The sequence below is a fragment of the Equus quagga genome, chromosome 10 (genome assembly GCF_021613505.1).
Source record: "Equus quagga isolate Etosha38 chromosome 10, UCLA_HA_Equagga_1.0, whole genome shotgun sequence".
Lineage (NCBI taxonomy): Eukaryota > Metazoa > Chordata > Mammalia > Perissodactyla > Equidae > Equus > Equus quagga.
Window position 1 is genome coordinate 68,700,739 of NC_060276.1, and position 27,710 is coordinate 68,728,448.

General features: G+C 40.5%; 1 protein-coding gene across 4 annotated transcripts; it reads right to left on the bottom strand.

The window, feature by feature from the left end:
• Nucleotides 1-529: 529 nt before the first annotated feature.
• Nucleotides 530-27,634, bottom strand: ITGB1BP2 (integrin subunit beta 1 binding protein 2). 4 transcript variants are annotated; one of them, XR_006890301.1, is made up of 13 exons: nt 27,092-27,634; nt 26,787-26,836; nt 26,640-26,696; nt 26,419-26,564; nt 25,619-25,713; nt 25,455-25,513; nt 25,233-25,303; nt 24,999-25,098; nt 24,530-24,643; nt 24,224-24,286; nt 20,406-20,444; nt 2,777-2,931; nt 530-1,125 (listed from the first exon to the last, which is right to left on the bottom strand). XR_006890301.1 is itself a non-coding variant. In XM_046673257.1 (11 exons), the coding sequence occupies exons 1-11, from the start codon at nt 27,153-27,155 to the stop codon at nt 1,054-1,056; spliced, it is 891 nt and encodes a 296-aa protein (XP_046529213.1). In that variant the 5' UTR covers nt 27,156-27,634; the 3' UTR covers nt 530-1,053. The 4 variants fall into 4 exon arrangements, 2 of the variants coding, with proteins under 2 accessions (XP_046529213.1, XP_046529212.1); XR_006890302.1 differs by lacking the exon at nt 20,406-20,444; XM_046673257.1 differs by lacking the exons at nt 2,777-2,931; nt 20,406-20,444.
• Nucleotides 27,635-27,710: the final 76 nt, after the last annotated feature.

Consider the following 27,710-nt stretch of genomic DNA (forward strand, 5'->3'; position numbering starts at 1 on the left):
TATTTCAACCTATATGACAAAGGCCTGATTTTCTTAGTATATAAAACGTTTTTATAAAACAATAAGAAAAAGGGGCCGGCACCGGGATGCAGCGGTTAAGTTCGCACATTCTGCTTCAGTGGCCCGGGGTTCACTGGTTCGGATCCCGGGTGTGGACAGGGCACCACTTGGCAAGCCATGCTGTGGTAGGCGTCCCACATATAAAGTAGAGGAAGATGGGCACGGATGTTAGCTCAGGGCCGGTCTTCCTCAGCAAAAAGAGGAGGACTGGCAGCAGATGTTAGCTCAGGGCTAATCTTCCTCCAAAAAAAAAAAAAGAAGAAAAAGAAGAATAGAAATAAAAACTAGGCAAAGGAAATGAACAGTACACACACACACACATACAAAGGAAATACGTGTGATTTTTAAGCATATTAGAAAGAAGCTTAAGCTTACTCATGATAAAAAGATTGCATTAAAAATACAATAAGATACCACTCTTTTCCTATAAAAATGGCAATATCAGAAAGTTTAATAATACATTGTTTTGACAAGGGTGTGAAGAAACAGACACTCTCATATTTTGTTGTTGAATTGTAAACCGGTATAAATTTTGGAAAGCAACTTATCAAAAAATTTTAAAATTAACATGCCTTTTTTATTAGTGAGTAACAGAAAGCCCAACTCCAATAAGCTTAAACAATAAAGAGGGTTTATTGGTTCATACAACTGCAAATTCCAGGGGATGAGTGGGCTTTGCAATTGGTTTGATTCTGTGAATCAAAAATATCACCAAGGGGGACTGGCCCCGTGGCCGAGCGGTTGGGTTCGCGCGCTCCGCTGCAGGCGGCCCAGTGTTTCGTTGGTTCGAATCCTGGGTGCGGACATGACACTGCTCATCAAACCACGCTGAGGCAGCGTCCCGCATGCTGCAACTAGAAGGACCCACAACGAAGAATATACAACTATGTACTGGGGGGCTTTGGGGAGAAAAAGGAAAAAATAAAATCTTTAAAAAAAAAAAATATCACCAAGGACCTAATTTCCTTCCAGTCTTCCAAAGTATGAGCTTCATCATAAATTTGACTCCATTCCTGGTAGCAAAAGGGCTGCAGCATTTGAAGGCTTCACATCAGCCACACCACGCTGTCCAAAAGAAGATACAAAGCTGGCTTCTGTTATCTCAGAAGAGCAAAGAACAAAAACAAAAAAACCACTTTTTCCCCAAATACTTCAATGAACATCCTCTAACATTTCATTAACTTGAATTGAGTCACTGGTCCATTCCTGAACAATCCCCTTGACAGGACAATGGTATGCATTGATTGGCTAAGGCCTGGGTTGCCTGAACCAATCACTGAAGCATAGGGGATGAGCTTACTCTGATTGGGTTACACGGTGGTACACCTCTGACCAGAAGCTAGGGGTGAGATCAGTTCCACTCCTTCAACCTTTATGACTGCTAAACAATGGGGAAGATACAGGATGGATGTTGGGCAGGGAAACATATCAACCACTATATATTTTGACCTAGCAACCATACTTTTAGGAATTTACCCTACAAATATACTGTCACATGTGCACAAATAAGTATGTTCAAGGAGATTATTTATAAAAACAGGATATTGGAAGCAACCAAAGTACCTGGGACTGGTTAAAATTATGATGTAGCCATAAAAAAGAATAAAGCAGTTGTAAATGTATTGATATGACACAATCTCAAAGATATACTAAGTGAAAAAGTAGAGTGAATAGCCTGCTACCATGTATGAAAAAAAGGAAGAAGAGATGGATATATAGATATAGATACAGATTTTTTTTTTGCTTTTAGCTGAGGAAGATTTGCCCTGAGCTAACATCTATTGCCAATCTTCTTCTTTTTTTTTGTATGTGAGCCACCACCACAGCATGGCCACTGTCAGATGAGTGGTGTAAGTCCACACCTGGGAACTGAACCTGGGCTGCCAAAGTGGAGTGCATAGAACTTAACCACTAGGCCACTGGGGCTAGCCCAATATAGATACATATTTAAGTGAAAAAAAGGAAAGTAAACTTCCATTTTCATCAATAAAGCAGACCAGATAGATAGAGATATCCAAACACATGTGCACACACATATAAAACCCATTTATACTTGCATAAGATACACGAGAAACTGACAATAGTGGTGGCTTCTGGAAAGGGAACCAGGAGAACTAGGGAATAGGAGTAGGGGTAATATATAACTCTCATTGTATATCCTTCTATATTGCTTGAATTTTTTTTTACCATGTGTATGTATTTTCAATTAAAGACCAAAAATATTTATTAATTACAGGTTTCTATTTTTTATCTGTCAGGTTGTCAAAGATAAAAACATTTGTTAATAGTTGGCAAGGATGTTGGGAGATAGGCCCGCATATGTATTGTTGGTGGGTGTATAAATTAATGCACCCTCTTTGGAAGGCAATTTGGTAATAGCTATTAAAACTAATAATGCACATAATCTTTCACCTAGCACTTACACATCTAGGATTTTATCCTACTGATATACTTACACATATTGGCAAAGATGCGTGAATAAACATATGGCCTGCAGTAGTGTTTGTGGTAACAAAAGACCGAAAATCATTTAAATATCCATCAGTAGAGGATTAATTAACTAAATTATGATAGATCCACAAAATGGAAGTTAATTTTAAGAAGATAGAATTCTAAGCAGCAATGAAAAAGAACAAACTACTGATATACTCAACAACATAGATGAAGCTCACAGACAATGTTGAATGAAAGAAGTCAAAGGTGAAAGAGTACATACCGCTTATGATTCCATTTATATGAAATTCAAATACAGGCAAAACTGATCTACGACTACAGAAGTCAGAATGTGGTCAATCATGGGCGTGGGTAAGGACTGAGAAGGGGCACAAGGAGTCAGCGTTCTGTGGTGCTGGAAATGTTCTGTATTTTGACCTGGGGGGAGGTAAATAGATGTATACATACGTAAAAATGTATACTTAAGACTCGTGCATTTTACTATATGTAAGTTATATCTCAACAAATGAAAAACAGAAAGGGAATGAGGTAGATTATACAGTCATGCATCACTTAACGATGGGGATAAGCTATGGGAAATGCATCATTAGGCAATTTTGTCAATGTGAAAACATAGAGTGTACTTACACAAACTAGGCTATATGGCACTAATCTTACGGGAACACTGTCATATATGCAGTCCATCATTTAGCGAAACGTCATTATGCGGCACATGACTGCATAGTGATATGGAATGAATTTCAAGATATATTTTTAGGTGTGTGTGGAGACATGTATCTCCACCCATATGCACATACATCCATACTGCATTGGCAGTAAAGTAGAGGAAACAATTAAATAACTACAACTCTACTGGGTAAGTGCTGGGGCAGACTTTGCTCTGAAGTCATCTGACCCCTGGTGGCCTACAACCTAAGTTTTAAAGGCCGCAGGCTTACAGGTGATGTCTAATCAGAGTTCAGGTGAAGAATAAAGAAAACAGTGGAGCAGCAGCATTTGAAGAGAAATAGCTGAGAATTGATTAAAGATGCCAATCTTTAAGATTCAGGAATCCCAAACAGGAAAAAGAAAACAAAGAAAGAAAGAAATCCCTATTCAGACACATTGTAGTAAAACCTCAAACACGAAAGAAAAGATCTTAAAAGGAGAAAGACTTCGTATCTATTTATAGAATTATACTACACTACCTATGACATATTCTTGCCACCAAAAGAGGAAAAAATAGAACCTGAAGGTAAATCCAATCAAGCTGCTAGATCTAATCAATATTCAGGAAATAAAAGGAACAGGGAACCTACACCACAGGGATGCAATGATGAAAATCCATTCTACAGGAAGTGCTATAGGACAAACAATCCAATTTCTTCAACAAATGAATGCTATGGGAGTGAAAAAATGAGAGAGAAGGAAGGGGAACCTATAGATTAAGAGACTTAAGAAACATATCAACCAATTACAGAGTATAGTTCTTATTTGGATCCTGATTCAAACAAATTAAACATAAACACACATTTATGAGACAATCAGGAAAATTTGAACAGTGACCATACATCTGATGATATTGAAGAACTGTTAATTTTTTAGAAGTGGTGGTTTTCCTGTAATGTTTAAGAAAGGTCCTTATACTTTAGATACATACAAAACATACAACATACATATTTATGGATGAAATTAAATAATATGATGTCTGATATTTGCTCCAGAATAACCTTGGTGTTCAGGTGGGGGACCAGGGGTCAGGGGAATATAGATCAAACAAGATTGGCCAGGAGTGAACAATCACTGAAGCTGGGTAACAGGTATATGGGAGTTCAGTGTGCTATTCTCTTCACTTTTGAATGCTTGAAATTTTCCATAATGAAAGTAGGGGGGAGAAAAAGAGCCAAAAAGAAGACAGATTACCTACAAAGAAATGACTGACAGCTGATTTATCAAGAAAAAAATCAGGGTTTAGAATAGTGTTTATAGTATGCCACTACTTGTGTAAAAAATAACATATTCACATATATGCTTATATTTGCATTGATTTCTCTCTGGTAGTTCACATAAAAATTGTTAATAGGAATTGCCTCTTAGTAAGGGAACTGGGAAACTGGGGAATAGAGATGGGTAACTCTTCACATATCCTTTTGTATTATTTTAATTTTTTACCTTGTACTTGTAGTACTTTAAAAATATCCTCTCAGTGGACTAGGCACAGGAAAATTTTATAACTTGATGAAGAGCATAGAAAACAACTGTAATCATCATACTCAATAGTGAAATACTAGTAGCATTCACTTAAAGTCAGAACAAAATAAGAATATTCACTTGTTTTTACAACTATTACTCAACCTTGTTCTGCAGGTTCTAGTCAAAACATTAAGACAGAAGAAGATAAAAGTTATAAATGTTGTAAAGGAAGAGCCATAAAATGTCCCTGTTTATATATGATACATAGATGATCTAAGAGAATCAACTGAGATACTATTAGAATTAAATGGAGAAAGAGTTTGTTTTAAATCAATAACTTCTCTCTATAAAAACAATATCCAATTAGAAAATATAATGGGGAACAAAGATCCTATTCACAGTAGTGAAAAAAAATGATAGGAATAAATGTGACAAGAAATGTACAAAACATTTAAATGAATAAAACTACAAAATATTACTTAAGGCTCTAAGTGTGAAGATCTGACAAATGAATAGATGCACAATATTCCTGAATGAGAAGTTTCATAATTGAAAAAAATTTCAAATAACTACAAATTAACATAACAATCTCATTGGGATTTGGAGGGATAGGGTAGGAGTACTGGAGAAGTTGGTTCTGATGTTCATCTGGAAGAATATACAAAAAGAGCAAAGAAACTTTTTTTTTTTAAGATTTTATTTTTTTCCTTTTTCTCCCCAAAGCCCCCCAGTACATAGTTGTATATTCTTCGTTGTGGGTCCTTCTAGTTGTGGCATGCGGGACGCCGCCTCAGCATGGCCTGATGAGCAGTGCCATGTCCGCGCCCAGGACACGAACCAACGAAACACTGGGCCACCTGCAGCAGAGCGCACGAACTCAACCACTCAGCCACAGGGCCAGCCCCCAAAGAAACTTTTAAAAGATAGAAATGAGGGACTACTTGCCTACCAGATATCAATTATATAAAGCTGTGATATGGTTCAAGAACAGACAGATCAATGGAATTAAATAGAAATGCAATCACGTGAGAATTTAGTATATGACAAATACAGCATTTCAAATCCCTTCTGAGACGCCACTTAAAGTATACTAAAACAATATATAAAATATGTACAAACCCATAAGGACAAAAAGTTCTTGGGGTTCTCTAGAGGCAGGAAAGCCATATGAGAAATGGTAGCTGAAACAGTAGCTGGGAAGAAATTTTGGTCTAGTACAAAGGATACAGATGAGAAGGGACCATTTTACCAATAAAACTATGGAAAGGCGGGGCTGGCCCCGTGGCCGAGTGGTTAAGTTCGCACGCTCCGCTGCAGGCGGCCCAGTGTTTCATTGGTTCGAATCCTGGGCACGGACATGGCACTGCTCATCAAACCATGCTGAGGTGGCGTCCCACATGCCACAACTAGAAGGACCCACAACGAAGAATATACAACTATGTACCGGGGGGCTTTGGGGAGAAAAAGGAAAAAAAAATCTTAAAAAAAAAAATCATTATAAAAACAAACAAAAACTACGGAAAGGCTCCAGGATTCAAGACACCAGGTACAGCAGAGGATGGGCATGACACATGGTGCTGAAAACAGTTTAACTGAAAGTCTGTACATGAATATTCCATAAAAAATGCTCACTCTTTCCTGTAATGAGAAGAAATGCAAAATAAAAATGAGATACCATTATTTGCACATCTGGTTGGTAAAAAATTTTTTTAATGGATAACATAAAGTATTGATCAGGGTATTGGGGAAACTGATACCTCATACGCTGCTGGGTTTCCAGGTAAATTGGAACAGCCTTTGTGGAGACAAATGGAGCAATATCAATTAACATTTTAGAATGTAAGGATGTGTATGCCTTCTTTCCAGCAATCCCACTTCTGGGAATCTATCCTCAGGAAACATTACAACATATATTCAAAGATACAAGTACAATGATTTTCATTGCTGCATAATTTATAATAATAAAAAATTGGACACAACCTAAGCATTCAGCAATAGGGGAATAGTTAAATAAATTATGGCATATCCATACAATAAACGACTATGCAACACAAAAAAGAATGTCAGAGATCTATACATATCTATACATATATATCTATATATTGACAAGGACATATTTGACATATCTTCAATGACTATAAACTGTTATGCTGGTGACTTCAGCAACATGGTGGAGAGAACTGTTCCCTTTATCTCTCCCCCTTTGAATTACAACTAAATGGACATTCATTGGCCAATGGAGGATACCCACACAGTATAACAAGATGCCTGACAGACCCACACAGCTATACATCTGAAGGTGGATGGACTGAGCACCTGGGAAGTAGCAGAGATAGGTGAGCACTCCTTTACCCTTCTCTGGCAGCCCTGTGCATATGCATGAACACATTCCTGGCCGGCAGGAGTGCCCATAGTACCGCTGATTCCAGAAAGTGGGAATGTGCCTTGGCATGACTGTAAAAAGAGGCAGTGGCAGCCCTAAGCCCATGTGTGCATGCTTTCCTGGCAGCAGGAGAGCCCACTGTGCTGCTACGGTCCCAACGAGCGGACCAGGCTTGGAACCCATAAAGCCCCACCCACCAAACACAGCAACTGGAGTGACCATAGGAAGAGGCAGCAGGGGGTTGGCACCATGGGCTAGTGGTTAACTTTGGTGCACTCTGCTTCAGCGGCTGGTTTTGGTTCCCGGGTGTGGACCAACACCACTCATCGGCGGCCATGCTGTGGCAGCGGCCCACATACACAACAGAGGAAGACTGGCACAGATGTTAGCTCAGGGTGAATCTTCCTCAGTAAAAAAAAAGAAGAAGACATGACGGCAGATCTATGCACATACACGAATGCTTTCTTGGCCAGCAGGAATGCCCACAGTACCACTGCGGCCCCACAAGTGAGAATACGCATTGGCACAACTGTAAGAAGAGGCAGCAGCAGCCCTGAGCCCATGTGCAAACACTTTCCTGGCTGGAGAGAGAGCTCACCATGCTGCTGCAGTCCCAACAAGTAATCCCAGCTTGGACCCTGGGAAGAAGCCCTGCCCACCAAGCACAGAGGCCAGCATGACCAAAGGGGCAGGGCAGATATACATGCACATGTGAATGCTTTCCCAGTGGGCAAGAGTGCTCATAGTACCACTGCAGCCTCACAAGTGGGAATGCACCTTGGAGCAACTGTAAGACGAGGCGGTGGTAGCCCTGAGCCCATGTGCACAAAACAGAATAATTTGTCACAACAATAACTTAGAAAAGGAAGAGGAAAGGGATGGACCCAGCTTAGGCTAACGGAGATAAAAGGCTATCAGAAAATGGACTATCTCATCTACAAGATCTTTTATACAAACCTCACAGTAACCACCAAACAAAAAATCAGAACAGAGACACAAATCATAAACAAAGAGAAAACCATCATAGAGAACCACCAAAGTGAATAGGCAGTCAGAAATACACAGGCCGAGAAAAAAGGGAAATGCAGAACAACCAGAAAACAAGTGATAAAATGGGAATATTAAGACCTCATATATCAATAATCACTCTAAATGTAAATGAATTGAATTCTCCAAACAAAAGACACACAGTGGCTGGATTAAAAAACAAGACCCAGGGGCCCGCCCGGTGGCACAGTGGTTAAGTGCGTACATTCCGCTTCAGCGGCCCAGGGTTCACTAGTTCAGATCTCGGGTGTGGACATGGCACTGCTTGGCACGCCATGCTGTGGTAGGCATCCCACATATAAAGTAGAGGAAGATGGGCATGGATGTTAGCTCAGGGCTAATCTTCCTCAAAAAAAAAACAAGACCCAACGATATGCTGCCTCCAGGAAACATATCTCAGCTCTAAAGACAAACACAGGCTCAGAGTGAAGGGATGAAAGACAATACTCCAAGCTAATGGCAAACAAAAGAAAGCAGGTGTTGCCATACTTATATCAGACAAAGCAGACTTCAAGATAAAAAAGGCAATGAGAGACAAAGAGGGGCAGTATATAATGATAAAAGGGACATTCCACCAAGAAGAAATAACACTTATAAATATATATGCACCCAACACAGCAGCATCAAAGTATATAAAGCGACTATTAACAGATCTAAAAGGAGATATTAATAACTCAATAATAGTGGGGGACCTTAATACCCCACTTTCATTAATGGATAGATCATCCAGAAAGAAAGTCAACAAGGAAACAGTGGAATTAAACAAAAAACTAGACCAGATGGACTTAATAGATATATATGGAACATTCCATCCCAAAAGAGCTGAATACACATTCTTCTCAAGTGGACATGGAATATGCTCAAAGATAGACCATATTTTGGGAGACAAGGCAAGCCTCAATAAATTTAAGAAAATTGAAATCATATCAAGCATCTTTTCTGACCACAATGCTATGAAACTAGAAATCAACTATAAGAAAATAGCTGGAAAAGTGATAAATATGTGGAGACTAAACAACATGCTACCAAAAACCATTGAACCAATGAAGAAATTAAAGGAGAAATCAAAAAATTTCTGTAGACAAGTGAAAATGAAAATACACCATATCAACTAATACGGGAGGTAGCAAAGGCAATTCTAAGAGGGGAATTCATTGCAATACAGGCCTACCTCAACAAACAAGAAAAATCCCAAACAAGTAATCTTAAACTACACCTAAGAAAACTAGAAAAAGAAGAACAAACAGAGCCTAAAGTCAGCAGAAGGAGGGGAATAATAAAAATTAGAGCAGAAATAAATTAAATAGAGACAAAAAAAAACAGTAGAAAGGATCAATGAAACTAAGAGCTGATTCTTTAGAAAGATAAACAAAATTGACAAATCCTTACCCAGACTCACTAAGAACAAAAGATAGAAGGCTCAAATAAATAAAATTAGAAATGAAAGAGGAGGGCCGGCCCCGTGGCTGAGTGGTTAAGTTCGCATGTTCTGCTGCAGCGGCCCAGGGTTTCGCTGGTTTGGATCCTGGGCGCGGACATGGTACTGCTCGTCAGGCCACGTCGAGGCGGCGTCCCACATGCCACAACTAGAAGGACCTGCAACTGAGATATACAACTATGTACCAGGGGGGATTTGGGGAGATAAAGCAGGAAAAAAAAAAAAGATTGGGCACAGTTGTTAGCTCAGGTGCCAATCTTTAAAAAAAAAAAAAGAAAAAAAAAAGAAATGAAAGAGGAGAAATTACAACAAATACCACACAAATCCAAAGGTTTATAAGAGAATACTATGAAAAACTGTATGCCAACAAATTGGACAATCTGGAAGAAATGGATAAATTCACACAACCTCCCAAAACTGAATCAAAAATAAATAGAGAATCTGAATAGATCAATCACCAGTAAAGAGATTGAAACAGTAATCAAAATCCTCCCCCAAAATAAAAATCCAGGACCAGATGGCTTCTCTAGAGAATTCTACCAAACATTCAAAGAAGATTTAATACCTATCCTTCTCAAACTATTTAAAAAAATTAAAGAAGATGGAATATTTCCTAACACATTCTAAGAGGCAAGCATCACCCTGATCCCAAAGCCAGACAAGGACAACACAAAGAAGGAAAATTACAGGCCAATATCATTGATGAACATAGATGCAAAAATCCTCAACAAAATATTGGCAAACCGAATATAGCAATACATTAAAAGGATCATACACTGTGATCAAGTGGGATTCATACCAGGGACGCAGGGATGGTTCAACAGCTGCAAATCAATGAATGTGATACACCACATTAACAAAATGAGGGATAAAAACCACAGGATTGGGGGCCCAGCCCCATGGCCGAGTGGTTAAGTTCACGTGCTCTGCTTTAGCAGCCTGGGGTTTGCCAGTTCAGATCCTGGGCGTGGACCTATGCACTGCTCATCAAGGCATGCTGTGGAGGCATCCCACATAAAAGAACTAGAATGACCTACAACTAGGATATACACCTACGTAGTGGGGCTATGGGGAGGGAAAAAAAAGAGGAAGATTGGCAAAAGATGTTAGCTCAGGGCCAATCTTCCTCAAAACAAAACAAAACAAAACCACAGGATCATCACAATAGACGCAGAGAAAGCATTTGACAAGATCCAACATCCATTTACAATAAAAACTCTGAATAAAATGGGTATAAAAGGAAAGTACCTCAACATAATAAAGGCCATATATGACAAACCCACAGCCAACATCACACTCAATAGGGAAAAACAGAAAGCCATCCCTCCGAGAACAAGAACATTGTCACCTCTCTTATTCAACATAGTACTGGACGTTTTGACTAGAGCAACTAGGTAAGAAAAAGAAACAAAAGGTATCCGAATTGGCAATGAAGAAGTGAAACTCTCACTGTTGGCAGACAAAATGATTTTATATATAGAAAACTCTAAAGAGTCCATCGGAAAACTATCAGAAATAGTCAACAACTACAGCAAAGTTGCAGGGCACAAAATCAACTTACAAAACTCATTTGCATTTGTATACTTTAATAACAAACTAACAGAAAGAGAACGCAAGAATACAATCTCATTTACAATAACAAAAAGAATAAAATATCTAGGAATATATTTAAACAAGGAGGTGAAAGACCTATACACTGAAAGCTATAAGACGTGATTGAAAGAAATCGATGATGATATAAAAAAATGCAAAGATATTCCATGCCCACGGATTGGAAGAATAGACATGGTTAAAATGTCCATACTACCTAAAGCGATCTACAGATTCAACGCAATCCCAATCAGAATACCAATCACATTCTTCACGTAAATAGGACAAAGAATCCTAAAATTCATATGGGGCAAAAAAAAAGACTCCAAATAGCTAAAGCATTTCTGAGAAAAAAGAACGAAGCTGGAGGCATCACAATCTCTGACTTCAAAATATACTACAAAGCTATAATAATCGAACTGGTACAAAAACAGACAAACAGATCAATGAAACAGAATTGAAAGCCCAGAAATAAAACCACACACATCTACGGACACATCTTCCACAAAGGAGCCAAGAAGATAAAATAGAGAAACGAAAGTCTCTTCAATAAATGGTGCTGGGAAAACTGGACAGCCACATGCAAATGAATAAAGTAAACCATTATCTTACACCATACACAAAAATTAACTCAAAATGGATTAAAGACTTGAAGGTAAGACCTGAAACCATAAAACTCCTAGAAAAAAAATAGGCAGTACACTATGACATTGATCTTAGTAGCATCTTTTCAAATAGCATGTCTATTTAGGCAAGGGAAACAATAGGAAAAATAAATAAATGGGACTACACCAGAGTAAAGAGCTTCTGCAAGGCAAAGGAAACCATGATCAAAACAAAAAGACAATACACCAACTGGGAGAAAATATTTGCAAATCATATATCCAACAAGCGGTTAATCTCCAAAATATATAAAGAACTCACACAAATCAACAACAAAAAAACCCAACCCAATCAAAAAATGGGCAGAGGATATGAACAGACATTTTTCCAAAGAAGATATACAGATGGCCAACAGGCACACGAAAAGATGTTCAACATCACTAATTATTAGGGAAATGCAAGTCCAAACTACATTGATGGATTGTAATTAGTCTTTGAGTGGTGAACATGTTGTAATCTACAGAGAAATTGAAATATATAATGATGTACATCTGAAATTTATATAATGTTATAAACCACCGTTACTTCAATAAAAAAGAATTTAAAAAACTACACTGAGATAGCCCTTACACCTGTCAGAATGGCTATAACTACCAAGACAAAAAATAACAAATGTTGGAGAGGATGTGGAGAAAAGGGAACCCTCATATACTGCTGGTGGGAGTGCAAACTGGTGCAGCCACTAGGAAAAACAGTATGGAGATTCTCAAAAAATTAAAAATAGACATACCATATGACTCAGCTATCCCACTACTGGGTATTTACCCAAAGAGCTTGAAATCAACAATTCAAAGAGACTTATGCACCCCCGTTGCAGCATTATTCACAATAGCCAAGATGTGGAAGCAACCCAAGTGCCCATCAACTGATGAATGGATAAAGAAGATGTGGCATAGGGGCCAGCCCAGTGGTGCAGCGGTTAAATGTGCACGTTCTGCTTCACCGGCCTGGGGTTCGCCGGTTCAGATCCCGGGTGCAGACATGGCACCGCTTGGCAAGCCATGCTGTGGCAGGCGTCCCACATATAAAGTAGAGGAAGATGGGCACAGATTTTAGCTCAGCGCCAGCCTTCCTCAGCAAAAAAGGGAGGGTTGGCGGCAGATGTTAGCTCAGGGCTAATCTTCCTCAAAAAAAAAAAAAAAAAGATGTGGTATATACTTACAATGGAATACTAGTCAGACATAAAAAAAAAGACAAAATCACCCCATTTGCAACAACGTGGATGGATCTTAAGGGTATGATGTTAAGTGAAATAAGCCAGGCAGAGAAAGACAAACACTGCATGATTTCACTCATATGTGGAAGATTAACACACGGATAGAGAGAACATATTAGTGGTTACCAGAGGGGAAGGCGTCTGGGGGGTGGGTAAAAGGGGTAAAGGGGCACATATGTATGGTGATGGATAACAATTAGATTACTGGTGGTGAGCACGATGCAGTCTATACAGAAATTGATAAATAATAATGTACGCCTGAAATTACACAAGGTTATAAACTATTATGATCTCAATAAAATAATTGAAACAAAAAGTGCTATGTTTAATGATTAAGCAAGTTACAGAAAAAGTATTACAGAATGATTCCTCATAACCCAAAAAGAAAAAACAAGCTTGTCCATATATATGTATGTAGGTATCTACTCAGACTTTTACTATGTCTCTACATGTTGTATGCAAATATATATTTGCGAATGCATAGAAAATGTCTGGAAGAATACACACCAAACTGCTAACAGTGACCTCCTTTGAAGAATGAATTTAAGGATTCAAATATTTTATTTTCCATTTTATTCACTTCTACAAGTTTTTTGTTTTTTTAAAGATGAACGGAACTCGTACCAGGAAGTTGAATATTTAAGTGTCACATTAAAGCAGATGATACTCAAATCTATCTTCAGTGCTGACTTTTCTCACGAACTCCAATCCTGCCTTTACAATTAACTGCCTGCTAGCATTTCCTCTAGTATGTTTAGACATCATTTCAAACCCGTATCTAAAATAAAATTCATCATCACAATATTAAAATAGTATTAGTTCTAGTTCCTGGTTTTCCTATTTCTGTTAAAAGCACTAGCCTTCTACCTGTTACTTAAGCTTGAAGCCTTGGAGTAGTCCATCTTATATCCTTCCCTCTTCTATCAGAAAAAAATCATCGTCTTGGGGCCGGCCTGGTGGTGCAGCAGTTAAAGTGCGCACGTTCGGCTTCGGCGGCCCGGGGTTCGCCGGTTCAGATCCCGGATGTGGACATGGCACCGCTCATCAAGCCATGCTGTGGTAGGCGTCCCACATATAAAATAGAGGAAGATGGGCACGGATGTTAGCTCAGGGCCAGGCTTCCTCAGCAAAAAGAGGAGGATTGGGAGCAGATGTTAGCTCAGGGCTAATCTTCCTCAAAAAAAAAAAAAAGAAAGAAAGAAAAAAAAAAGAAAACATCATCAAGTCCAAGGTTTTGTCCTTTTTTTAGAATAATATCTTACATGTCTCTTTTCTGTCTATTTTTTGCTACCCTAATTCAGGCCCTTTACTCAACAAATATTTATTGAGCACAATATTATGTATGAGCCAGGCAGTTTTAGGTGCTGGGAATAGTGCAGACAGACTTATATTCTAGTGAAAGAGAGAAATAATACACAAGTAAAAACATAATTATGCAGTAATATTGTTAACATATTTATAATACTTATCCTATACCAGGCACTGTGCTAGGCTTTTTAGACATGTTAATTCATTTAATACTCCTAATGACCCTATGATATAGGCACCGTATTAATCCCATTTTATGGTTGAGGAAACCGAGGCACACAGCTCCTAAGTAGTTTAAGGGCATATAGCTAGTAAGTGGAGGAGTCAAGATTTAAAGCCGGCAGCCTCATGTTATAGTCTGTCCTCTTAACTGTAATCCTATATTGCTCCTCATGTAAGGAAACCTCAGTTGACGACAAGGGCTATGGGGAAAATCAAATAGGATGTGATAGTAACTTGGATGGCAGGTGCTAACTTAGAGAGGATGGTCAAGAAAGGCCTCTCTGAGAGGTGATTTTTTCTGTGGAAGAACTTGAGCAGTTTGACCTGTAAAGCTTCTCACTCTGGATTTTGCTAATTGCACAGGCACTGTGCAGTTCCTCTGTACTTCCTGCAAAGTGGCAGCTGGATCCAAAGACTAGATCAAACCCAAGTTCCATCCCTTTGGTATGACTTAGGATGGACATGCTGTCTGACGTCTTTCTTTTTATAATCTTAGAAACTGTTGATGCTTACTCTATATCTATTTATTTAAGATTGCAAAACGGTGATATTCTAATTTTATTATTTCTTTTTATTCGTTGGAATAGTTTTGTAAAAGGACGTGTCCCCTCATCTACTATTCTGTTACCCAGTTCATCTAGGAAAGGCAGGATAAATGCTTGATTCTCTCCCTTTGTTCATGAATTTTCAAGATAATGAATTGGTTCCCTATCTTGAAAGGTGCTATTTGAGCTCAGATGTGAATGACAAGAAGGAGCCAGCTATTGAAAGACCAGCAGGAAGACTCTTCCAGGCAGGGGGATCAGACAGCACAGAGGCACTGGGGAAAGAGTGAGCTGTGTTAAGTTCAAGGAACACAGAAGACCAGCATGGCCACAGTACTTTCACTCCTACATGTGGATCTATTTTGTTATAGACTGAATGTTTGTGTCCCCCTAAAATTCATATGTTGAAATCCTATCCCCCAATGTGATTACATTAGGAGGTGGGACCTTTGGGAGGTAATTAGGATTAGATGAGGTCATAAATGGGATTAGTGCCCTTATAAAAGTTACGAGAGATCTTGCTTCTTCTCTCTGCTCTCCAACTGGTAGAGGGCCATCACCAGAACCTGACCATGCTGGCACCCTGATCTCGCACTTCCAGCCTCCAAAACTTTGAGAAATAAATTTCTGTTGTTTATAAACCACCTAGTCTATGGTACTTTGTTATAGCATCCTGAACTAAGACATATCTCTTAAATCTACTACTCTCTTCTCCATTCTCACTACCACACCCACTTAAGTCTGGGGTCTCATCTTTCTCCCCTGGACCACTGCACTTATCTTCAATTGGTTTCACGGCCTCCAGCATCTCTTCCACCCTACTCAATTACCTCCTTACTCACCAAAAGCTTTCAATTCAGGGTATAATTCTTTCTGGTGAGAATGCATCTATACTTTTATAAAAGATGTCATTGGAAAAATAAGATTCATTTAATGCAGGGAGGTGTTTGCTGAAAAGTACCGCTGGACACCAAAGAGCACAGGCTTTATAGTCAGACCTGGATTTGAGTCCCAGCTCTGACACTTGATAGCTGTGTGACCTAGGGAAAATTATGTAACCTCCTGGAAGCTCAGTTCCCTCATCTACTAAAAAAATGATAATAATAACGCCTTTAATACTGTTGTAAGAATTAAATGAGAATATAAATTCGCATTTGAGATATATGTATATATAATATAGAAAGAGGGAGAAAAGAGAAAATATTTATTTATTTATTACAGTGCTTAGATCATAGTAAAGACTCAATAAAGAGTAGTTTCTTTAATTTTTTTTATTACTCCTCCCACCATGCCTCTTGCAGAAGCTCCAGTTTCAGTGATGAATTCCACTTGCTTAAAGCCTTAGTCATTGCTAAGAGCTGTCCTAGAGCCATCTGAGAACATCCAAAACCTAAGGACCCAACTGGGATCTTAGAAGAGGAGCTTGATATCATGCCCCGCTAGCCTCGCAGAGTCCCTTTGACAAGCCCATCTGGGAACCAGTGAGGCCCTCGGTTGATCAATGATATCTCACATTGATAGGATGCTTTTCCAAACAACTTTTGTGTCTCTGATCACCTCATCTCTAACCTTAGTGGGACCCCTAGCTACTGTACCTCTCACTTCATCCAGATCAGTGATTATCTCCCAGTTACAGCAGATGTAGTGTTACTGTCTCTGGGACCCCTGCCTCCACGTCCTCTTTGTCCTTTTCTGCTCCCAAAGTCCCAGAACACGCTAGAGGGAGAACCCAGCAGACCAATATAAATTCATGCTGTCCAAATTCTACTTGGCCCTTGCAGCCACTCAGCAACCCTTTGACTTGTCTCATACATTCCCTGGCACTGTCCCCACAGAGACTGTTCCAGACCTTCCTCTTTCTCCTCAAACTACAAATTCCAATCTCCCTGCTTCTACTTCCACAGATTTCATATTAGACACTTTGATCAGATTAACTGTCTCTCCTGCAACAAATCAGTAATATCTTTCTCCCTTCCATCCCTGTCCTCTAGCCATCCAGTTCCCTTCCTGGGAAAGCAATCAATGTTCCTGATCTCTTATTTATCCTTTCAGAGATATTTTATGACTCTACAAGCAAAAATATGGAAAAGAGGGAACTTGCACTGGTCATTAAACATAAATAGGATTTGGATAGGATAGGTGGAGAGAAAGGAGATAATATTCCAAGCAGAGGAAACATGTGGGGCAAGGGCACAGAGGTGGGAATGAATAAGATATATTTAGAAAACAGAGTATAGCAAGTACAGTAATCCCCTGAGAAATAATCCAAGCTGCTGCCTCAAGTGTTCCCTCTCCTTTTCCAGTTCTGACTTCAGCCTGATCATTGCTTCCCTGCCTGTCCTGCTCTACATACCAGGAGAGTGGAAATCTGACACTACACGGCCCCTCACCCATCCTATCTTGCCTGGACCTCCATTACTATTTATTGAGCTTTGACCCTAACCATCTGTTTCTGTCCTGCTAAAGAGGTCCTAGCTCCTTCCTGAGTCACTCTCCAAGCCAGACAGACACCTTCCACTTCTTTGGTCACGTGGACAAATTCTCCACACCACTGAAAATAGGACAATGAACATAGAAGACGCATTGTACAGACATTATTGATTTTACCAATATACACAACAAACAGAGGTCAAGGAAACATATTAAACTATACAACAGAGATGCAATCAGCAAAACCCAGACTGTGTGAAACTCTACTGAAAAACAATCTGATTTCTTCAAGAAAAAATCGTAAGGAAGAAAAGAGACGAAAGGGAATCTTTAGTTTAAAAGTGACATATAACACATATGCACCAACCACTATGTATGGACTTTATTTGGATACTGATTCAAAGAAAAAAGCTATAAAAAACTCTTTTGAAATTTAGGAAACTTGGAAATTTAAATACTGACTTGGTATTTGATGATATTAAGGGAATGTTGCTTGTTCGTGTATGCTAATGGTATTACAATTATGATTTTTTTTAAATGATCCTTACCTTTTAAAGATACATACAGAAATATTTAGGTATGGAATAATCTCATATTTGGGATTTGCTCAAAAATAATATGGGAGGAAGGAAACAGATGAAACAAGAGTGCCCAAGTGTTGATACTAGTTGAAGCTGAGTTTTGGGAAATGAGGATTCATTATATACTATTCTACTTTTGTACATGTTTTAAATTCTCCATAAAAAAGTTTTAAAACAATGTTATTGAATTATCAAGCATCTGATGGAAGTGTGTGTATTAGTCTGAAGGAGTGGAACAGGAGGAGCTGGAATTTGAGAAGAGGAAGGTCTGGAACAGTCTCTGTGGGGACAGTGCCAGGGAATGTATGAGACAAATAAAAGGGTTGCTGAGCAGCTGCAAGGGCCAAGTAGAATTTGGACAGCATGAATTTATATTGGTCTGCTGGGTTCTCCCTCTAGCGTGTTCTGGGACTTTGGGAGCAGAAAAGGACAAAGAGGACGTGGAGGCAGGGGTCCCAGAGACAGTAACACTACATCTGCTGTAACTGGGAGATAATCACTGATCTGGATGAAGTGAGAGGTACAGTAGCTAGGGGTCCCACTAAGGTTAGAGATGAGGTGATCAGAGACACAAAAGTTGTTTGGAAAAGCATCCTATCAATGTGAGATATCATTGATCAACCGAGGGCCTCACTGGTTCCCAGATGGGCTTGTCAAAGGGACTCTGCGAGGCTAGCGGGGCATGATATCAAGCTCCTCTTCTAAGATCCCAGTTGGGTCCTTAGGTTTTGGATGTTCTCAGATGGCTCTAGGACAGCTCTTAGCAATGACTGAGGCTTTAAGCAGTAGCTGTGTGACCTCAAGCAAGCTATTTCCTTTTCTGAGCCTTGGTTTCCTCATCTATAAAAATTTGGGATAATAATACCTACTTCACAGAACAGGTGTGAGGATTAAGTAAAATAATGTGGGTAGAAGTGCCTAGCATAGCGGCGTTCTATGCATGATGCTTAACTCCCTCAGCAGGTGAATATAATCTCCCTTAATCCTGACGCTGATGCAATGGTATGGTAAATATGTTATCACTTTATAGACTAGCAAAACCTGACTGTAAAGAAAATCCTATTTTCTTACTGAAACATTATAAAATTGGATATTGGAGTGTACCCCTCCTCTCCAAGGAGAAAAACACCCCAACTTTCCTAATAGGCTGAGGAAAAAAGCTTTTGGTGAAGAGAAAGAGGAGCAGTACTAACAATATCAAACAGTTATACAGTACTTACTATATGCCAGACACTATTCTAAATATGTGTTAGCTATTATTACTATAACACACAATCTGGGCCACAAAGGAAAGACATGGCCTAGAGATAAAAATGTGTGAGTCATCTGCATGTGGTTGGTATTTGAAGTCATGGGCATAATTGAGAGCATCTAGATGAGAGTTATATACAAGAAGAGAGCAAGCCTAGGACTGAGTCCTGAAGCACTGCATCATTGAATGGCCAGGCAGAAAAGGAGGAGGCTGCAAATGAGAGTGAAAGGAATGGCCAGAGAAGTAGGAGAACCACCAAGAGAAGCAGTCATAGAAGCCAATGTATGAAACGTTATTACAAGGAAGAAACCATCATGAGTATCAAATTTTGCTTGAGAAATCAAGTTAGATGAGGACTAAAAGTATCCATTGGATTTAGTAACTTGGTGGCCAGTGGTAACCCTATCACAACAGCTTGAGGAGGCTGAAAGTCAGATTGAAGTGTATTGTGAAGGGACTAGGAAGAAGGAAATGAAAAAAGAGTAGTTATTTCAAGAAGTTAGGTTATAAAGGAGAGAAGGGAATTAATACCTGGAGATGGATGTGAAGGCAAGGGAAATTGTTTTTTTAAGACTGGAGAGACTTGAGCATGTTTAAATGTCAATGAAAACATTCAATGAGAGGGAAAGGTTGAATAACAGGAGAAAGAAAGGATAACTAATAGTGTAAGGTTTCTGGGAAGCTGTGAGGGGCTAGGATACAAAGCTCAGTGGGAAGAAAGAAGTGTAAAAGGAGGTAGGGAGAGGATTTGGGCTAATGTGAACAAATGTGTTGATCTGACGGTGAGAAGTGAGGGATTCAATGAGATAATGCATGCAAAGCACTTAGCGTAGTGCCTGGCAGCTTAGCTTGTTATCAGAAGTTGTAGCTATGGTTATTGTTGTTGTTGTTATTGTTAATGCTATACACTTTCTTGAAACTTGCTTACATTTTAGGCTGTGGGCTATGTAAAATGAGCTAGTACACTATTAATGCTGTAAATTTGAAATTTTGTATATCAAGTTTATATACAACAAGGGTTACTTGAACTTTTTGATTCCTCACCTCCATCCTCTCCAGGAATTCTGGGTAGTTGCTGGTCCCCTGATTTTGATAAGATAGAAAAAAGTTGTACATTTAAGATTAGTGCACTTTATGCACTTTTCTATATGCATTTTATACCTCCAAATTTATAAAATGTCCACCAAAGTCCCTATTGATATCAACTCACCCGTGGAAAAATGACATTAAAGGTAAACTGCTGGGGCTGGCCCGGCGGCGCAGCAGTTAAGTTCGCACGTTCCGCTTCTCAGCGGCCCGGCGTTTGCTGGTTCGGATCCCGGGTGTGGACATGGCACCGCTTGGCAAAAGCCATTCTGTGGTAGGCGTCCCACGTATAAAGTAGAGGAAGATGGGCATGGATGTTAGCTCAGGGCCAGTCTTCCTCAGCAAAAAGAGGAGGATTGGCAGTAGTTAGCTCAGGGTTAATCTTCCTCAAAAAAAAAGAGTAAACTGCTGCTAGGGTTAGAAAGGATCTGAAAGGTTCATCAAGGGGGAAACTATTTGTACTTCGAATCCATGGAATGAGAGCAGAGCACTGAGCCAGAACTATTGAACATCCTGGAGGTCCAGGAAGATCCTCTACTTCTGATCAAACTTCTCTGGGAGATAGAGGTCATGCCCCTGGACACATTCCCTAATATCCCCTAATCTTGCCTCAGTCTCCAAGTCCTCAGCTGTGCTATGCTGTGATCCCTCGCCTTTGCTGCCCATGTCCATTCTCCCGCCCCCATCTTACCCCTAGCTCCCAATGAGACTTTATGTTCCTTGAATCTGAATTGAGAGGAAAGGGTGCTAATAAAAGAACTGGAGATCATCTGAGGCTTGGTGAGCTTCGTGGAGTTTGACTCTCCCAGATTCTTGGCCACCCTGTTGAGGGAGTAAATCTGACTCAAGGGAGACTCAAAAAAGAGATATCACTCCTCTAAATAAGAATCTACATTTAAAAAGAAAAGGCCTATAATGCCTATTTAGCTTTCTTTTAAATCACGTTCAAAACCCTTGATCTAGAATTTTAGGCTCCTCCCAATCTAGCCACACGCCACTTAACTAACTTTTTAGTTAAACATACCCTCTGATATGTTAGCGGTGGTTTACAAACAGCAAAGGGACTAAACTTGGAGAGAGTCTGAAGAGGAACATTTACTTTTTACTCTCTATACTTAATTGAGTCTTTTATAGTGACAATGTATTACTTTTGGAATTTAAAATAAAACACAAAAAGTAAAATAAAACACCTCCCTGCCCCAGCCTGCTTCTCCCTATTCTTTCAGACCCATACAAATTTCTCATTCCTCAAATTTCCATTCAAAGTGCACTTCTTAACCCTCAGATTTATGGTCAATTAATTTTCAACTAGGGTGCCAAGATAATTCAATGGGGACAGAGTAGTCTTTTCAACAAATAGTGCTGGGGCAACTGGATGTCCATATGCAAAACATAAAGTTGGGCCTCCACCTCATACCACGTACAAAAATTAACTCAAGATGGATCAAAGACCTATAGGGAAGAGCTAAAAGCATGAAACACTTAATAGAAAACAGAGGAACAAATCTTCATGACTTTGGATTAAGCCATGGTTTCTCGGATATGACATCAAAAGCACAAGCAACCAAAGGAAAAATAGATAAATTAGACTTCATAAAAATTCAAAACTTTTATGTATGAAAGGACACCATCAAGGAAGCGGAAAAATATATAACACACAGAATGGGAGAAAACATTTGTAAATCATATATCTGACAAGAGATTTGTCTCCAGAATATATTAAAAAAAACTCTCACAACTCAATAAAAAGACAAATAACCCAATTAACAAATGGGCAAAGGATTTGAATAGACATTTCTCCAAATAAGATACACAAATGGCCAATAAGCAACTGTAAGCATACCCAGCATCATAAGCCATCAGGCAAAGGCAAATTAAAACCACAATGAGATTCCACTTCACACCCACTAGGATGGCTATAATACAAAGGACAAATATCAAGAGGTCTCAAGGATGTGGAGAAACTGGAGCCCTTTTACACTGCTGGTGGAAATGTAAAATGAGGCAGCCTCTTCAGAAAACAGTCTGGCAGTTCCTCATAAGGTTAAAGTTACCATTTGACTCAGAAATTACACTCTGTATATATCCAAGAGAAATGAAAACATATCTCTATATAAAAACTTGCACATGAATGTTCAAAGGAGCATTATTCATAACAGCCAAAAAGTGGAAACAACCCAAATGTACCTCAACTGATGAAGAGAGAAACAAAATGTGATATATCCACACGGTGGAATGGTATTCGGCCATAAAAAGGAATGAAGTGCTGATACATGTTACAACATGGATAAACCTTGAAAACATTATGCTAAGTGAAAGAAGTCTGTCACAAGAGACCTCATATTGTATGATTCCATTCATATGAAATATCCAGAATAGGTAAATCCATAGGCAGCAGCAAGTAGATTAGTGGTTGCCTAGGGCTATGAGTTTAGGGGAAAATTGGGAGTGACTGCTAAAGGATACAGAGATTCTTTTTGGAGTGATGAAAATATTCTAAAATTGATTGTGGTAGCACAACTCTGAGTATACTAAAAGAAAAACACTGAATTTTACACTTTAAGCGGGTAAATTGTATAGTCTGTGAATTGCATCTCAATACAGCTGTAAAAAAAGTACTTCTTCCATAGAATCTTCCCTTTCTACTACAGTCCACAATAATCTCTCAATTCTCTCAACTCCTACAGCACTTAAAAACTGTACTGCACAATTCAGCACTCAGTTAAACTACCTGATAATGTTTATCATTTCATGTAGATTAGCCTTGACTTTGTCAGCCAGACTGTAATGTTCCCGAGAGGAATGAGTAAGTCTTCTGTTTCTCATGTATCGCTAGACCACCTAATACATAACTGGGCACAGAATAAGTACTCAGTAAATACCTGGTGGTTGTGAAGAATAGATTGAATGTGCATGTGCTTGTTTTCACACGTGTGTTGAATACACACAAAAGTTGGGGGGAAATGAAGACAATTTAGATAGTGATGTGAGAGAACGACACTATGTGAAACTGCAGAATACAAGATTTATTTAAGGGAAAAAACAGCATAGTTTGGACACTTTTGTTCTCCCCTCCTTCAGCCTCCTGCTGCTCAATGACGCCACATGGCCAACCAAATCCTGGTCTCTGAGATCCTAAGGGAGTCATTGAGGTCCTGTCTAGATACTTGACTGTCTGGTGTCACTATTCCCCCATCGCTTCCTCCTCTTCCTCCTCCTCTGTCCAGCTCAGATCATCATCTGAATCCTCAGATTCTTCCTCATCCATCTCTAACCCAACCCCTGCCTTAGCCTTCTCAGCTAGTGCATCGGGGTGCTCCAGCTGGGCCCAGGATCCTGGGTCAGCCTTGACCAGGGAGATTTCAACCCGAGATGGCATCAAGGAGACAGAGCTCTGCTCCACGTTTATGACCTGAGGAGGAGGGAAAGATAGAGGAACACAGAAGAAAGAGAAAATGAGGAAATCAAAGGGATTGGGGTCAGGGTGGGGCGGTGATGAATGATAGGGAGAAAAAGCAAAAAATGTAAGGTGGGGAAAAAAAGATAGGGGAGGAATAAGACAATATAGTAAGGGGAAGAGAGGGAGAGAAAGAGGAAAGAAAGGAGAGGGGAGAGGAGAGGGAGAAAATGAGGGAGGGAGAGATAGAGAATATCAAAGCAAATGAAGAGAAAACCTTCACTTTCCCAGTACAACTCCTTCCCTCAAGACATTCCAGTCTGGCCCTTCTTTTCACCCAATCTGCCTCCCCCTCTTGTGCCCCCTTATCTTCACTTACCCCCCAGAGCTTCATCTGTGCTTGGAACACACGGTTACCATCAAAGACAATGTGGACATGAAGCTGAGAGAAAAGAATTACAGGGGTAGTAACAATCCCAGAAGGTCAGAACAAGTCATTACGACAGAGAACCAGGACAGAGATCCCTACATCCACAGGTCAGCTGGATAACCCTAACCTAATAGCTCTACCTTCCTCTCAGGGGACTATGGAGCCTACATGCTAACTGCATACAGCAACTCTGCCTGTAAGATTGTACTATCACCCAATTCACTAGTCTCCCATCCAGCATCAGACATTCCTCACCTCAGTTTGACTGGCCTTCACCCAGTTGAACGCAGGAAGTGGAATCTGGCCATATACAGTCACCACTACTAAGGAATCTGTCTGGTGCCAATCATGACGGCAAGACGCTGGCAGCTAAAAAGAAGATGTGAAATGTGGGTGGTAAGAATGAACTCAACCTCAAGGGAGTTCTCATGGTGTGTGTTAAGAGACGGAGTCTCACTCAGGAAGATTCTCCAATGCTGCCCTCACTTTCACCAGACTTCTTCGACTCCATTACTACTGGTGGGAGTGTTGGAGCTGTCAGTCATGGAACTACATCAGACTACCTCATATTGCAAAGCCTCTGGGCTGGTGAGGGATAAGGAGCAGAATCTTATTTGGTCCAAACAAAAGCAAGAAAATAGAGAGCTTGGCCATGAGGTACAGGGAGGAGGAATTATTTCTGGAATTGGGTACTAATCAAGAATTCACCAAAGTTGGGGCTTACCTGCTTCCCCCAGTCATGTCTACCAACTCTGCATCCTGGCTGTGCCAAAAATGCCCCAAAATCCAGGGTCTGGATGCCACAACAGCTCCAAGACTTCATTCTGAGGTAGGAAGAGAATTCAACTGAATCTCCCTTCCCCTCTCCACAAGCCCCCCCTCCACAACCCCCCACTCCCATCTGATGATCAACATTGGGAGAAACCTGTCTCACAGACCACCCAGTCCCCTCCCTCACCCCTCATGGAATCGAGGTGCTCCTGGGTGGTAGGTACATGGAGTAGCATCACTCTCGGGTCCTTGGTAAACCTAAGATGGATAAACAAGAATTAGAAAAAGAATCAGGTCATTCTAAAGTGTACCTCACGCAGTCTCATATCTATACTGTTATCCCTCAGTTGTAGCATCTCTCAGCCACGTGCTTGGGCCTCCCCCCCCGACCCCCCAAACTCTCACTCACAGCATCACATCCTGGGTTCTGGCAGCTGGAACCAGTCCGGATCAGACTACTGTCAAGTCCTGGGCAAGGGAAACCGAGTCAGGAACCTATCCATTCCCTTCACCCAATTGCCATATTCACTAAATTCCAGTCTGCAAAGCCTGTCCTACTAAGGACCCACTTACCTGCTCCAGGTTTCTGGTCTAATTCCTTCTGTTCCAATGCCACTTCCAGGGCTTGGGATATATTTAGTGGAAGCAGCTTTGGTAGCAACTCTGACCTAGGGGTATGGGTGCGGTGATTTAGTTCTGACCCATTAACCATTATTGACAGCTCCAACACTCCCACCAGTAGTAATGAAGTCGAAGTCCGGTGAAAGTGGGGGCAGGGTTTGAGAAGTTGGGTAGTAGTCCCATTGCCAATTTTCTTCTCTCTGGACATCCCAAATCCCTGAACCCTGGCGAAATCCCCAGGTCTTCTCTTGCCCATCTACTCAGTTGCTCTAAATCTAACCACGTTTCTCTGCAGAACTGTATCATTTCCTCTTACTCTTTATCTAATGAATTGTGGACCTAATATGACTTTCTTCTGTTGCTCATGCTGTCTCCACAAAATTAAGTTATTCTTCTCTGCAGCCTCCTGGCTGCCAATATTCTACATCCTTTTCTTGATGTAAAACTTATTTTAAAGCCCTTTCCAAAAAGAAAAAAAATCATTTTCAACATGTGTTATAACTAAGTATGTATTCATGAGGGGCTATCTACTCTGTTGACTCAAAATACCTATCCTCTCACCCCATACCACCTTAGAGCAAAGGACATTATTTCCGGACACAAATTCCGCCTAAGGCACAAAATATACACCAAGCCCTGACACCTGGCCCTCCTCACATCTCTAGTCCCTAGCTCCCAAACCCCAGTGGCCCATTATTCACTCCTAGGAAACTCCATGAATATAGGAAAAACCCGGGGGGCCTCCTCTTTACTTGGGCCTCTCGCGGCGCAAAGTCTCTGCTGACTTTGGAATCATATTCAGAGGTTTTTGCTCCTGAAGTGAATTGCTTGTGGCAGGGCCCTCAGGTTGAGGGGCCTCAGGGAGCTTCTCAGCACAGTGTGGTCCCACAGTACAGCCCTAGTACAGATAAGGAGAGGATTAGCAATAGAATCCTTCTATTAGGGGCAGAATCCAAGGAAGTAAAGACTTTACCTTGATGTTTAAGAACTCAGAGAAATCTACAGTTCGCTTCCGGCAGCAGGACCAACCCTGATGAGAAGAGACCCAGCTCAGCTTAGACTCCTGGGTATATTTCCTTTGGGAAATGCCCTTGCTCTCCCCGCCTCGCCTACTCCTCACCTTAAGTGCATCATGGAAGATTGGAACCCCAGGGTGATGGCAACAGGAATCTGTGGATACCGGTAGAAGGATCAAGGAAGGAAAGGTAATCACACCAACTATCACCTATTTCTTCCCCAGGTTTATATACTTACAGTTTTTCCATATATTAAAAAAAAATCAGTAAACACTGATCACCTAGATCAATGAAAGTAGGGCAGGTATACTAATTTTTTCTCTGCTCCTTTCACAGACTGCCCACAGCTGATCACCCCCCCCCCCCCCACCCCCCGAGCCCCCCCGCAAGGTGAGGATTACTTACTCACCAGGAAGGTTGGTACTGGGGTCAAAGTGCTGCCCACAGCCTTTGTTATGGCAGAGTAGAGACATGGATCTGTTGGTAGAATTACTCAAAAGGGTATTTCAAGGAGTCTGGCTGCCGAGTGGGGAACACCTCTTAGTCTGGAGGCTTTTAGCTGCCTGGAAGGGCCAGCTGTTTCTATCTTTAGTTCAGGAGGCGTATACCTCCTAACATGGGCAAGGGAACTTCAACTGGTCTTCCCAGCCAATAGGAAAGAGCTCGGGAGCATTTCAGCTCTGAGGCTCAAGAAAAAAGGATCCGGCAGAGTAGGGCTGGGAACTTGGGTGAGGTCAGCTAACCACTGCTGAGACAGTTTTAGATTTACCATGCCAATTCCAAGCCTCTGACATACCAGCAGCTGCTCAGAAACCAATACCGATTTTGAGACCCCTCCCAGCTCAGTGAGGGTACTCCAGTTCCTCCAGCCCATTTTCTTCCTCTTTCAAAGCAGCAGCTTTCCTCCCATCCTCATTACTTCTGTGTACTGCCAAAAGTACAGATCTTTGTCAACCACAGTATGCATTCAACCTCCCCGTGTTTGCCTAGATGGATGATTAATACTTGAAGCAAAAGGTCATAAACGA